The sequence below is a fragment of the Ictalurus punctatus genome, chromosome 10, assembly GCF_001660625.3.
Source record: "Ictalurus punctatus breed USDA103 chromosome 10, Coco_2.0, whole genome shotgun sequence".
Classification (NCBI taxonomy): Eukaryota; Metazoa; Chordata; class Actinopteri; order Siluriformes; family Ictaluridae; genus Ictalurus; species Ictalurus punctatus.
The window spans coordinates 3,152,331-3,167,600 of record NC_030425.2 but is presented as its reverse complement, the minus strand read 5'-3'; the positions used below and the strand labels follow the sequence as shown (position 1 = coordinate 3,167,600).

Sequence of the window (15,270 nt, the reverse complement as noted above, 5' to 3'; positions counted from 1 at the left end):
GGGTTTAAGCACCAAGGAAGTTTCCTACAGTGGTGTTGGTGAGCTTGTGTTCATTGATAGCATCATGAGCTCAGAAGTGTACAGAGGCATTTTGGCTGCAAGCTTGCAAACCATCAAATAAATTATTCAAGTGGTGAAGTAGAGTATTCAGAAGAATAATGATCCAAAGCGTACCAGCCACCTTTTGCAAGAATGCTTCCCAGAGCCCTGAGCTAAACCCTATAGAGCATCTGTGGGATGCAACAGAGAATAAATTAGCAGATTGTCGACTTTCTAGTGTGGATGAACCGAAATTTTTGTTGGTTGAAACTTGGAGGAAACATCCACTGAATCTGTTACCAAAACTGGTTGATTCCATGAATGAAAAAATGCAAATACACCTGTTTTCTCAATGAAAATCGGTACATTCCAAAATACCAATGTCCAGGCACAAAAGCAAACTTTGAGGGGAATAATAGCCATTTTCTATGCTTTTGCAGAATAAGCAATTAGGACATAACACTTACTACTCAGGATCAACAACAACAATTTTTTTTTTCTTACTTAGTGTTATTATAAGAAGCAGGTGCATCAATTTATCTTTAGTCAGGGATTATACAAGGAGCAAAAATAGAGATGTCTGCTTTTCCAAACTGTATATAGGTTTATATTATGCATGCAGCATGATCAAGCTTACCAAATAGATAAACCATTGTTACATATGTAGGCCACAACAGAACACCTTTGGTAAAGTGCTAGTATATACTTTACAAGAACAAGCAATCAAGACAATATGAGCAAAACAACAAATTCTATGAAGAAAGCTAGCTATAAATACTTAACATTACAAGCTCCAAAAGGACTGCCAACTCTTAACTAGCTGCTTGATTACCAAATAGATCTTGGAGTAGAATTAGGTTTAGATTAGAAGTTCATGGAACAAGCTCCATGACATCATGTTTGCACCAGAATAAAACTAACATAGATTATTCTAAACAATGGAAATAAGAAATTAGAATTTTCATTGGGTATGAAAACAATACTCAGGAACGTTCAGGAACATTTCTTGCCTAAAATTATTAGACATTAGGATATAATCATTCTGCATATGATACGTTATAGAGTTCTAATCCATTTTCCTCTTTTTTATGACGTGAAAGTAGGAATGAGGCTCCTTGAGGCTTCATTGCATTTAAATATATCCTTAATAAATTCATTACCTGCCTGCAGCTTTATTTTGGTTTCTAAAATATGTAATGTTGTTGGTTTCTGAATTTCTCCTGTATGTAGAAGTATTCAATAAGCCTGCACTTATCATTGTGCGACGTCAAAGTCAGTAAATTCCCTTTGTACTATATGTGGCCCACACATAAAAAGCTGTCTTCTGGCTAATATATGGGAGTGAATGACAGCCCAAGTTGTACCCCACATCTGTCTTTTTTTTATTTCAGTAGAGTTTTTAACTTTAAATCTGTAATATTCAAGAGAAGTTGTTCATGGAAGAATGGATAAGAGTTGGGCATAAACTGCTTTCTCTGTGTAAACTTTATGCTATAAATGTGAGACCATACACAGTGACCTTTAGGGTATCTGTGTGGTACAAGCCACAGCAATCTCACAGAAATCTTTAGGCTATCCATGTGTGGCTATCCTCAGCTACAGCAAGTGATTCTCAGGTGAAGGAAGCTCCAATCAGAAGTAGAGCTTCAGGATGAGCCAGGCAGGTAGAAGTAGTTACAGTCGGGTACTGGCATCCCTTTGTAAGTAGTTACAGTCGGGTACTGGCATCAGCTGTGTAGCACAACAGGCAGTGAGAAGGAGGTGGGTGAGAACAGATTATTCGGTATTCACTGTGCAAGCAGGGACTCTGGCAGGGTGAGCTATGACAGTGTAAATAAAAGGGAGAGGCAGAAGGTAACATAGACATGAGCTATATGGGATATAAAGCAGACTGCCACTCCACTGAACATTAAATGGAATGCTGTTTCATAACTGTGGGGCTTTGGAAGAAAAAGGTCTACCCCCTGCCATAGTCTTCATTATTCTAGGTACTATTAAAGAGCCTGAAGCTTTTGATCAATGCAGATATGGCAGATCATATAAGAAAGGTCATTCATGTACTGTGCTGAGAGACCATTCAATACTTTACAAGTCATTATAAAGGTTCTGAGGTTCTGCTTTCGTACCATAATACTTTCGATTCTGGTTAGAAAGCTGCAACTTTTCTAGCAGCTTTTCTACCGGATGTTCATCATTGGAAGTTTCTATCGCTGCACCACTGACAGCATCCTGACCAACTGCATTACAGAGTGGTATGGCAGCTCCACAGTGTCCAATAATAAAAAAAATAAAACCCTGTAAAGGGTGGTGTAAACCTCCCAGCATATCATTGGTGCCCAACTTGCAGCCACTGAACATTTTCACCACAGGTGATGTCTGCGTAGACACACCATCACTGGGGACTCCTCCTAGCACAGTTACAAACTGTTCAATCCCCTTCTATCCAGAGGAGATGCAGCAACATTTGTACCAGAACCTGCAGGCTCAGGGCCAGTTTCTGTTACCCTTTTGAACTCTACACTACACCGTTAAGCCACCCATGTTTTACTTCCTGTAATCATCCTGCAATTCTATTCTATACTGTATATTTTGTATTATATCTATATAATTGAAAGAGTCATAGTACCGTATACAGCTATAAGTAAACATGTTTCCACTCATTTGCCTACCCATTTATTAATTTCTCATTTGAATTTATTTTTTGTAACTGAATGAGTCCTGTCCACTTCCTGTTCAAACTACCAAATCTCTTATAATTTAGTGTGATTTTCATGAAGATGCTCTTAGCCATCATATCTGGTGGTAAAATGCTTCCAGTTTACATCTGGTCATAACTTCTGTATCCATTAAGCTCATTAAAGTTGCTGCATATGACTGCACTGCCAAAATTGACATCTTAGCAAGTGATACTATGTCACGTATTGTTTAATTTATATAGTGTTTCCTATTTGGAGATTACAGTAAACCAAATGTATGATTATTAAACCTATTTGTAGGCATTTTTACTCATTTTAATGTTCTATTTGCAGATTTATTTGCTAATTTGAAGCATTTATTCTTGAAAGAAGCAATTATACATCACGAATATGCTCAAATTTATCTAGTAGTTCACACACAATACAATAAACCAAATATATGAATATTAAACCTATTTCTGGACATTTCTACTCATTTCAAGCTTGAAACACACTTGCATTATTGCCAGACTTGCATTATCTTTTCTAATTTTAGACATTTATTTCCAAAAAATAAGCCATAATATATGACTCAAATGTGTAAAAGAAATAATGCATTTACCCATATTCATTTCGTACATTTTTTGTTGTTGTTGTTTGTTTTGTAATGCCTCATACCTTGAAACTTTGGAAACAAGCTCTTGGCTGTGTGAAACTTTTGATTAAATAAAAAAAATAAATAAAAAAAACACCCCGTAATTTCATCAGATGGCATTGTATTTTATTTTATTTAAGGTTAAAAATAGTGATTAAATGACATGAAATATGAATTGTATATATGGGGGGGGGGGGGGGGGGGCGCAAACTCATTTGTATACAATTTTGCCAAATTTTAGGGATCTTCTCTACAAAACAGTTATACATAAATCATAACATAACCATGCTGTTATAAAAAATTAACATGCAGTGTTCAAGCAGATATACTCATCGTGAGTCAGGACAACAGATGTGTCACTGAGCAAAACTGTGGCTAGAGATTAATGATATAAGAGGAAGTCCAACGTACTATTTCTAGAGTTTGCCATTAAAACTCCGCAATCGTTTAGTTATGATTGTCTGATTTCTTGTAAGAGTCTTCCCTGTTTTCCACAAAGCCTTATGTAGACGGTGCAAAGCATAAGCATTGGCTATGATCAGAATTACACCGGTGACTATGAGAGCAACATACAAAGCCATCAAAAACCCACTGTATAGTCCAGTAGCAGGTACGGTCCACAGGTACACCCAGCGCTGGTGGCGATTGTTATGGACAATATCAGGACCATTAACAAGGACCACAGTATCATAGAATACACTGGACTTGGAGACATGAATATGTTCTTCCTCGGTTGTAGAAGCCATTGTAGAAGGGGTTAGTGAGGTCAGATGAATTGAAAGAATAGTGGTTGGAGATTGTGTGTTTGTCTTTGCAGCAACATTGGTAGTGGTTCTTGTGCCAGTGAAAGATGATGCTGTAGATAAATATGAGGCTGTTGATGAAGATGAGGATGTTGTTTTTTCTGAAGAATGCATTCCTGCAGTGGTCACAGGAACATATAGATATCCTGTAGTGGTGATGCCACATTTCAGACTGTCACTGGTTAACACATCCAGTTGTTTATTACGTAAGTAGTAAGGTTCATCACATAATACGTCATGCAGGTCAGTAACTACATTTCGGTTTTCACGAATCCATTTTACAATGTCCAGAATGCTGCATGTGCAGTTCCACTGGTTGCTCCCAAGAGTAACAGACCCCAGTGCAGTGACATGTGCAAAAATATCTCCTGGGAGTTCATTTAGATTGTTGTTGCTCAGTTCAAGCTTGGTTAGTCTATGGAGATTTTGGAAGGTCTTTGCCGAAAGGGACCGGAGCATGTTATCATTGAGCATTAGAATTTGAAGATTGGTTAGGTCTGAAAACTGATCTGGATGTAAATCGTGAAGTATGTTGTTTTTTAAAGATAGCTTTTGAAGATTGGGCAAGCAACAAAAGAGGTCCTTTGGTAGTGAGGTGAGTTTGTCATTAAAGTGGAAATTCAAAACCGTGAGGCCAGTCATGTTAGCAAAAAGGTTCCAGGGCACACTGGTGAGATTGGTGTTATACAGGTAGAGCTCCTTAAGTCTTGGCATGTGACCTACTAGCTGGTCCGGCAGGGAGATTAGAGGGTTTTTGTAGAGTGTAAGTTTAGTAAGGTTGGGTAGATAGTAAAAGGTCTCACTTGGAATATAACGAAGTTGGTTGCTAGACAGAGTCAGGGTTAACAGTTTGGGCATGTGCCAAAAAAGTCGAGGAGGGATTTCTCGGATTTGGTTTTTATGAAGCATGAGTGTTATCAGATTGTGCAGTTGATCAAAGGAACCCTTCTCTATAGTCTTCAGCTGGTTGGAGTAAAGAATCAGGGACTTGAGCTTCTTAAGGTTGTGGAACATCGTCTGTGGGATCTTTTGTAGTAAGTTCTCACACAGATTCAGGTGATTCAAGTTTGTCACATTCTGGAAGATTCTGGCATCCAAATTTGCAATTTGGTTTTTGCTGATGTCCAGTTCCTTGAGATTGACCAGCTTTTTAAATGTGTCTACATGGAGAGTCATCAGTTGATTCCTGTCCAAGTAAAGCTGCTCTAGTTTTCCCAGGCTACTGAACACTCTTGGTGGAAGAACAGAGATGGAGTTAGATGACAACACAACTGACCGGAGCAGAGAAGCATTATCAAAGGCTTCTGGGTGGATGGTGGCAAGAGGATTGTGGCTAATTTGGAGGCGCTGTAAAAGAACAACAGCCTGAAAACTTTGGGGATTAAGGATTGTTATTTGAGTTTTATTGAGTTTCAGGCGGAAGGTTTGATTGGCTTTCAGATGTGGGATTTCAGTGATGGCCCCTGTACATTCAACATCCCCATTTGGAAAGCACGCACAGCTACTTGGGCAGGAAAAGCTCAGTGGGAGCTGCAATCCCAGATGCAGTAGAATAAGAAGGAACCACATTCTCTCAGACTGCAAAACAGCACAGAAATAAGACGGATTAGGAATGTAGACAACACAGATTATAAATTCAGTTACAGTCTGTCAGTTAATTGCAATTCCTATATTTGTTTTAATAAATTCACAACTGACAGGATAGGAAAGGAATTTTGTAATACCGCCTGACCTTCGTGTATCCGATTTCAATTCATTAAAAACACGTAAGTGATGTGATTAAAGATTACTTAAGCCACACTCATACAAGAGAAAGACCTTATTATTCAGCGATCTAAACCACTGAAGTAAATGAAACAAAGAATAAAGTTCTATTTACCTTTCATTTCATCACAGAACTCTGCACTGAAATTACACCATTTTATGGATATCAATGTCCACTTTAACAATGCGAACTCATAACACATCAAAGCTCTTCCTACCTCTCGTCAGAAAATGCCTTCTTATAATGGAACAACCGCTTGTCGCGCTGCCTATTTTAAAATGCAACTAGAAACATATCTACAAGGAAGAAAGACTGAAAGGATGTCTGAATCTACTATGATAAGTTGCAAATATGGAACCCACATCCCTTTCATTGCCTTCCATGTTTCTCTCGCTTTCTTTTTCTTGACTTTTAGTAAAATGACTGATGCTCAACAGATTAAAAAACATGTTAATGCAGGCAGAACACCACACTTTGATGATTTAAATTACAGACACACTTTGATGATTTAAATTACAGACATCATACTTCCCACATAACATCATCTTTTATCATGTGCAGGTTTCCCCTTATCCTCAGTGAGTACTATACAATTTCACAGAAACCAAAAGGAGTCCTGTGTTACAGTTTTACCTGGGTTTATAATAGGGAGTGTGGAGACCCCAGCCAGGAAAATACTAAATCCTGTCACTTTTTGTTTCTTTTTATTCTGTTGCTGTAAGATACTTTAATAATTCTCCCACAGAGATAAAAAAAAAAGAAATGGATATGGTTGTGTTACCATTTTTGCCATATAAATGTAAATATAATATCCAATTATTATAAGAAGACATTTTAATTTGTATCTAGTCAGGGATTATACACGAGGCAATGTCTATGTCTGCTTTTCCGTTAAAAATAATGATTTTCCCAAATCCAAATACAATTCGATCAAGATTCCCAAATAAACCATAGTTATATCACATAGTCTACAACAGAACACCTTTGGTAAAGTGTTGGCTCTGTATTTACTTTACAAAACCAAGCTATCAAGATAAATAAGCATTATTCACGTGCCAACGCCGAGCTATAGCTGTTTGCTTGCCACATTGATATTGGACTAACATTACATTACTTTATGGCTTAGTCTACATTTGTCATGCTTAATGATTTCATTAAAAGATTATCTCCACCACTTACCACAGTTCTGCTCCCTCTTTTCCTCTTCTTCTTGTATCTTCTTTTTTTCTCTGGCTTACAGAATGGCAGCTTCTTTTTCATTTTGCAAAGTACGACAATTCAAAATAAAATCCCACATACAATCAAGATAGGGCCCCTTTAGGTAGCTTCCTGGTATACCATTGCACAGTATCTATCAAAGGTTCTGCACACTGAGGTCTGAAATTTTCATGATGAACTCAGTGTCAGCCTTAAGGTCACCTCTTCAAAATTTGGGGCCTCATGCAATTGCCTGCCTCGTCTGTCCTGTAGCTAAGTCTCTGGTTTTACCGGCAAAGTAGCACAAATGTAACAGTGCTTCATTGTAAACTTCCATGTACATCCTGATCAATGTTAAACCACGATCTATTTATTACTCTGTGCGATATAGCTTAGGGGTGGCTCCGAAAAAAATTAAGTTAAAAAAGATGACCAGTCAAGGGGTGAACCCATTTAAACATGTAACTACACTAACAATGATCACTATAGTATGGTTAGCAAAAGGTTACCAGGTTAATACGGTTTAACTATAATTCTAAGGTCTAAAGAAAGGATATTTATGCATCGATTGCAATTCATTAGTTTCAAAAATTAGTGATCAATTCAAAAATTAGTGATCATCAATCTACTGTCACCTTTCACTGATCTTAACAAACAAGTGTGTTACAATTATGCCTCTATGCCAAGGCTATCTATTTACACAAAGTTTTGTTCCATCCATCTGTTTTAGAGTAAGCAGTGTGCACGTTATACTTTTGACATACTGGAAACAACTGAAACAGAAGTTCATCTGCCTTCTATATTAATTCTCTTTTGCTTCCTGTCTTTTGTGCTTGGCTCTAATGGCATGGTGTCTGTTGGTGTATGATAAAATTTTATCTGTGCAAACTGTCAAGAGTTTAGCCACATAAGTGACTTAGCTTCTCTGAGCTGGCATGAGAGAATGTGTACAGAAGCTTTTATTAATCTTTTATTTATTTACATTTATTTGTTTGTTTATTACAGTTTTTGTTGTTGTTGTTTTAACAACTGCTAACAAGCATTTTCCAGTACTATATTCACTCTTTCAGAACTTTTCACACACCTTTCTGAAGAAACATGCGGTTCGGCGTAAGAGTTTATATCATGCCCAAAATGCTCTACAGTGATCAAAACACTGGAAACATATAATCCCTTCCAAAAGTATTGGAACAACAAGACAAATTCTTTTGTTTTCGCTATACAGTGAAGACATTTGTTTGAGATCAAAATACGAATGACATGATAGATCAGAACTTCAGCTCTCATTTCCTGATAGTTACATCTAGATGTGTTTAACAGCTAAGAACATGAGATCTTTTGTTTGAATCCATCCATTTTTCAAGTGATCAAAAATATTGGAACATAGGTGACCAGTGTTTCTTGCTGCCCAGGTGTGCCCTGTTAAATTGATTGTTGAAACAATTAATAGCTCTGAATGTCTACTCTTGGTTTGAACTCTGGGTTTCACCTGTGAAGACTGTAGTTGTTAAAACTGATAAGCCACTGGTGTACTAACAACCAGCCAAGGAAAACTACAGCAGATGACAGAAACATCATGACAGCTGTGAAGAAAAACCCCAAAACAACAGTCAGTGACATCACCAACAACCTCCACAGGGCAGGGAAGGTATCACAATTCATCATTCGAGGAAGACTTTGAGAGCAGAAGTCTAGGGGCCATACCACAAGATGCGAACCACTCACCATCAGTACAATCAGAAAGCCAGATTGGAACTCTCAAAGAAATGCAGAGATGTGCCACAAAAGTTCTGGAATCAAGATTAACCGGTACAAAAGTGATGGAAAGGCCAATGTATGGAGAAAGAAAGGATCTGTTCATGATCCAAAATATACAAGCTCATCAGTCAGCGGTGGACGTAGTGTGATAGTTTTGGCTTGCATGGCTGTTTCTTTATTGATGACATAACTCATGATGCTAGCAGCAGAATGAATTCAGAAGTCTACAGAAATATTCTGTCTGCCAATTTACAGAGAAATGCATCCTATTTTATTGGGAGGAACTTTATCATGCAGTAAGACAATGCTAACACACTGCCAACACTGGTGGCTTAGTGGTTGGTGGACCCTCACACCTCCATGGTCGGGGGTTCGAGTCCCGCCAGGGCCCTGTGTGTGCAGAGTTTGCATGTTCTCCCCGTGCTGCGGGGGTTTCCTACGGGTACTCCGGTTTCCTCCCCCAGTCCAAAGACATGCATGGTAGGCTGATTGGCATGCCTAAAGTGTCTGTAGTGTATGAATGGGTGTGTGAGTGTGTATGTGATTGTGCCCTGCGATGGATTGACACCCTGTCCAGGGTGTACCCTGCCTTGTGCCCGATGCTCCCTGGGATAGGCTCCAGGTTCCCCGTGACCCTGAAAAGGAGTAAGTGGTAGAAGATGGATGGATGGATGGAAATAAAGTGAAAGGTTTTAGACTGCCCATATCATTCACTGCATGCATTTCACCTTTGGAAAAGGAGACTGAAGAAAGAAACCCAGGAAAAGCATCAGAAAAGAAGAATTTGGTGATGTCAGTAGGTCGCCGGGTTGATGCACTTATTGCAAGCAAAGGATAAAACCAAATATTAAATATATCTTTTGCTCACCCAAAAACTGGGTGGCCTGACACCAAAGGTGCCATGTTCTTAGTTGTTTAACACATCTACAAAATAACTCCAGAAGTGACCTCTTTTTGTGCTTTAATTGTTATTTAATATAGTATTTGTGACTGATATCCAGTTTATTTTCATTTTAGGTTTAAGAGTTAAGTGTAATTGTGCATGCAAGCATTTGCAGTTTGAGCTAAAAACAACAACAACAACAACAACAACAACAACAACAGCAACAACAACAAAAATCCAAACTTTTATTGAACACTAGCTGATTAAAGCACAAAAAGAGGTGTGAAGAGCTAAAAAAAAAAAAAAAAAAAGGTTTCAATATTGAAAGTGCTTATGTAAAATACGATGTGATAACTGACCATTCCTTTTTTTTTTTTTTACAGTAGGGACGTTTCAGTCTCAAGAGCTGTGACTTTATGCTTTTAGATTCCTCATCAGAAATCATTCTTGAATAACACACTCACATTGGCAATATGAATAGACCAGTTAAACAAGAGGTTTATTAATCAAGCTACAGCATTACATTCAGAATTTGACAAAGGACAATGGAATGGAAGAAAATATTTATTTGAATTTTGCTATTATAATTGTATTCATTTTAATTTGATTATACTGACAAATCATTAGACTGAATTACATCATACCTAAAATCACCACTCAAAGTAACATTAAAATCTTTCAATTATATCTAATTAGTAATCAAATACACCAATTGACCACTATTAGAAACGCCTGTACACATGCATTACCGTACATGTATACTATTATGCAGATACAGGTCAAAAATGTAAAGTTTACATCAAATATCAAAATGGGGGGAAATGTGATCTCAGTGTATTTTAGAAACTGCTGAAATCTAAACCTACAGTTGGCACAGGCTGACATCCCTGCTGGGAAAAAACACAAACAAACAATAGAAACCCTCATAGAATTTGTAATGGTTATAAAGGGAACTGTACTGGTTGTAATGGAAACTGTAATGGTCCCTGTGGGTCTCTACTGGTGATGTGTTGCCTTCTATTGGTAGCATGTTATGTCTAATGGATACCATTAAGGACTACTAATGGTAATGCTAATCGTTTTAATGGTTAGCTAATGGTTTGTAATGGTATTTGTAGTGGAAACCATTAGAATTTCAGTGATGGTTTCTATTGTTTTCTTAAAGGGAACTGTATTGGTTTTATGGTTTCTTCTGGGTTATTTTAAGGGAACTGTACTGGTTTTAATGGAAACTGTAATGGTCCCCATGGGTCTCCACTGGTAATGTGTTGCCTTCTGTTGGAGGCATGTTATGTCTAATGGATACCATTAAGGACTACTAATGGTAATACTAATCATTTTAATGGTTAGCTAATGGTTTGTAATGGTATTTGTAGTGGAAGCCATTAGAATTTCAGTGATGGTTTCTATTGTTTTCTTAAAGGGAACTGTATTGGTTTTATGGTTTCTTCTGGGTTATTTTAAGGGAACTGTATTGGTTTTAATGGAAACTAATGTTCCCGTGGGTCTCTACTGGTAATGTGTTGCCTTCTGTTGGTGGCATGTTATGTCTAATGGATACCATTAAGGACTACTAATAGTAATGGTAACTGTTTTAATGGTTAGCTGATGGTTTGTAATGGTATTTGTAGTGGAAACCATTAGATGTTCAGTGATGGTTTCTATTGGTTTTTTTTCAGCAGGGATGAGTGGAAGCCGATTTCATCGCCTGCTGCTGAAGTCCACCTCAAGCTTTGTTATGTGTTGCGCCTTTCTCAGATGCTTTTCTGCTCACCACGATTGTAAAGAGTTTTTTGAGTTACTGTCAGCTCAAACCAGTTTGCACATTCTCTGCTGCCCTCACTCATCAACAAGGCGTTTCCACCAACAGAGAACCTTCTCACTGGAGGTGTTTTGTTTTTGTTTGTTTGTTTGTTTTTCCACCATTTTGTATAAACTCTTCAGTGTGGACTGTTAGACCAGCAGTTTCTCAAATACTAAACCAGCCTGCCTGACACCAAAACTCCTACTGCAACATGATTAACTGGATGACTCTCTGAATGTGCAGGTGTTCATGTGTTCCTAATAACATGGCCTGTCGTATTTTCAGAAATGCCAACTCCCACGCCTCTGAAGTAAACAATTTTAATCATCACGTTACAAAATGCAGCGACTGTCGCAAATCCGTTGCCGTAAAATGTGACTGAAATGCGGCCCTGTCGTGAGGTAGAGGGAGGGGCTCGAGAGTGAGAGAGAGAGAGAGAGAGAGAGAGAGAGAGAGAGGTTACAGAAACCAAAAACAGAAACCTGCCTTAAAATCACTGGAAGCATTCTTCCTAGAAGCCGAAACCGCCTTTATCAGTCACAACATGGAGGATATAAGCATCGACCAGAAAAGGCTCCCCGGCGTCAAAGAAGGTAAGTGGAAGGAAGAGTGATGCGGCTACGCTCGAGACATGTGAATACTTTGACATGTTTATGACATAAAATAAAAATAACACCCAACACACCTCCATTAACGTTCTCGGATTTCCTGTACAGCGTTTAGTGGTGTCACTGCGAGGAAAACAATCTGCTGCAGCACCATAATCTGTCCTGCCACGCAGCTGCCGAGATTAGGGCTTTGACTTCCTGCCATACATCAAGAATTAAAGCTTGATATCTAACTAAGAAGTGTGTCGTAATACACCCTGCACATCGGCTCGACTGTGTTTGGTATACACACTAGCACAGCCTTTTGTTGATGTACAGTAGACTGCATGGTGTCGCATTGATTCAGTCGCTGACGTTATGACACATGACGTTATTTATTGTTTATTATTTTCCCCACGACTCAAAATATATCTGAATTAAACAGCGTTTAGATTTAGGGATCAACACAAATCCGAGGTCTGGCAGGTCACATCTGAGAGCTGTGTTGTGTTGTGTCAGCAGATATTTCACTGCGATATATATATATATATATGTGTGTGTGTGTGTGTGTGTGTGAGAGAGAGAGATTTCTAAATAGCTAAAATAATTGGAGGAATAACCCATAATCTTAAAAACGGCAATACAGGCTTGATTAAGATCCAGATGTTTTGGGCTTTACTACGAGGATACTACGAGTATTCCTGTTTTTGACTCCAGTGTGTGTGTGTGTGTGTGTGTTTATATATACACTCACACACACATACATATACACATATATATATATATATATATATATATATATATATATATATATATATATATATATATATATATATATCCTAACGTGTTAAGTCTAAATTATTTAATGTAATGTTGATGACCAAAATGATAGAAAATATCATTTCTGAATAAAATATATAAGATATTCTGGACACACACACACACACACATTGCTTGTGTGTATGTGTATATATATGTATGTATATATATATAAAATATAATACGTATGTATGTATGTGTGTGTGTGTGTGTGTGTGTGTGTGTGTGTGTGTGTCTCTCTATCTATATCTATATAGATGGGTATATAGTGGTTAAGGTATAACGTTGTGAGTTTGGGTGCTTGAGCAAGGACCTTAAGCCTTAACGTAAGTCGCTGTGGATAAGGATGTAGGCCAAATGTTGTAAATGTCAACATAAAAGTAAAAAGAATAAATAACATAACATTTTACTCGCAGTCCAGAGCATGGTAAAGCGTCCACACCTGATGTGGGCCATGCTGTGGTTCAGTGTAGGAGAGTAATTGGACCTTTTGGATTCGTTTTGAAGCTGGAAAAGAGTGTTAAGACTTCACCCATCTTACTGAACTCTGGCTGAAATGGCCCAGTGATGTTTTTCTGTTAGGAGACATTTATGGAAGGGGTCTAAGGTGTAAGAGCATAGTAACAGTCACTGTGCAGAGTTTACAGAGTCACAGAGGAGTTTACACTTTCTGGTGTTTCTGTAAAATGATGACAAGCTTTGAGAGAGAGAGAGAGAGATCTGATCGAGCAAGTGGGCGAGATGTTGTGGACTGTTTTCGTATAACTGCACGTTCTGCCATGTGTTCTTCATTACTTATTACTCAAGGGAAGCACTAGAGTGCATGTAGGGATAGCAGTGGGTGAAATACCGCTCATTTATGGGGTAAAAACTATAGTATTATTTCTGTGCCAGTGGAATAATGGAACATTTCCATAAACCAGATTTCAACAAAGGGTTTTGGTCATTTCAAGTACTTAAAATAGAAAAATGATCCACCATTTTAATGTTTATTTGAATGTGATATTTGTTGTCATAAGGTGCAGTGAGACTCAATTTGGAGTTCTTATCTAAACAATCACAAAGTGACTGCACGACCTACTACTTGATGTAAATACGAGCGGTGTAAAGATAGACAACATTCAAATGCGATATGGTTTTGACACAGCACAAATAAGCATTTCCTGAATATAGACATGTGCCTTAGGTTTTCATTCTCAATTAATAAAAGCATTCAACACTGTAAAAGTAAAAAAAAAAAAAAAAAAACAAGAAAAAAAAAAACAAGAACAATAATAACTTAATAATGACAGTCGTTGTGTGATCCATTCACACACTCTTAGCAACATACAACCAAACTAAAGCTGTGTTTTAGAATGGAACAGAATTAAACATGGCTTGTAGGCTTGTGCAGTGTACAGTTATTTTTTCTGGTCACGATATTCCAGTTTAAAAGATCAAATCATTTATCGTGATAGTCCAGAATCACTAGCCTAAAAAAAAGACAGAAAAACAGACATTTTCACCATTTCCTGTTTAAGGACTTGAGGAGTGTGTAATAATATTATCAGAACTGTGGCGAAAACTCAACTGGATTCTGCAGTAATATTCACTAAAATATTTCTTAACATTTGTTAATGTTATTTATTGAAAAAATAATCCTTCTTCTTCTTTTTTTATTATTAACAAAGCGTTTGTGTAACGTTCAAGTCGTCTACATTTTCTCTGTTGATCTTCTGTTCAGCGTTGAGCGGGAGAGCACATGAGAAAACTACATATTTAATCACTTCCTAATGTTCATCACCAGTGGTGTTAAATTTGTCCTTTTGTCTAAAAACCCAAAAGAGGTTTGACCATTGACCATTTTTTTCCTGAATTTAAAAAAAAATCAGTGATAAATATAGTAAATTGATGTTAAATATATATTCGTCTAATGTTAGCAAAGCCAAACAAACACTGACTGACAAAACGTTCTCTAACAGAAAAGACAAGAAAGGGGCATCTCCGTGATGGTTGAGAGCATTGGGGGAAAGGGGCGGGGCTTGCAAGGAGTGTCTGTTAACATTAGAGAGTTCAAAACACTTTCGTGATTCACATGTCGATTCGCTCGTCTTCCATGTTATTGGAGAGAAAAAAAGACTGCTCTTTTGGCATATTTTTAAGCGATGACTTGTACTAGGAGTTTCCTTTCCTGATTTCTACCCCCAGACTGTGGTCAGTAAGCCCCCCTGTTCTGGGAAGAGCTTCTGGCCCAGAGCGCACTGAGCTTTCTGCGGAGTAATTTCCAAATTTTGGGGGGTTTTTTA

The 15,270-nt window shown here is 37.7% G+C and overlaps 2 protein-coding genes across 7 annotated transcripts in view; one reads left to right on the top strand and one right to left on the bottom strand.

Annotated features, from left to right (window-relative positions):
- Window positions 1-2,844: 2,844 nt before the first annotated feature.
- LOC108270771 (platelet glycoprotein V) lies at window positions 2,845-12,387 on the bottom strand. 3 transcript variants are annotated; one of them, XM_053683120.1, is made up of 2 exons: window positions 12,265-12,387; window positions 2,845-5,750 (listed from the first exon to the last, which is right to left on the bottom strand). In XM_053683120.1, exons 1-2 carry the CDS (start codon window positions 12,268-12,270, stop codon window positions 3,786-3,788), a joined length of 1,971 nt encoding a protein of 656 aa, XP_053539095.1. In that variant the 5' UTR covers window positions 12,271-12,387; the 3' UTR covers window positions 2,845-3,785. The 3 variants fall into 3 exon arrangements, with proteins under 3 accessions (XP_053539095.1, XP_017333167.1, XP_017333168.1); XM_017477678.3 differs by lacking the exon at window positions 12,265-12,387 and adding an exon at window positions 6,052-6,416; XM_017477679.3 differs by lacking the exon at window positions 12,265-12,387 and adding an exon at window positions 6,155-6,416.
- The window catches only part of ccdc50a (coiled-coil domain containing 50a), a 28,100-nt gene continuing 24,829 nt past the window's right edge, over window positions 12,000-15,270 (top strand). For 2 of the 4 annotated variants that reach the window (XM_047158248.2, XM_017477694.3), the window contains exon 1: window positions 12,001-12,172. In XM_047158248.2, the coding sequence (XP_047014204.1) occupies window positions 12,124-12,172 (49 nt within the window). In that variant the 5' untranslated portion in view covers window positions 12,001-12,123. Of the gene's footprint in view, window positions 12,173-15,270 lie in introns of all 4 variants that reach the window. The other 2 variants (XM_017477695.3, XM_017477697.3) reach the window with 2 other exon arrangements.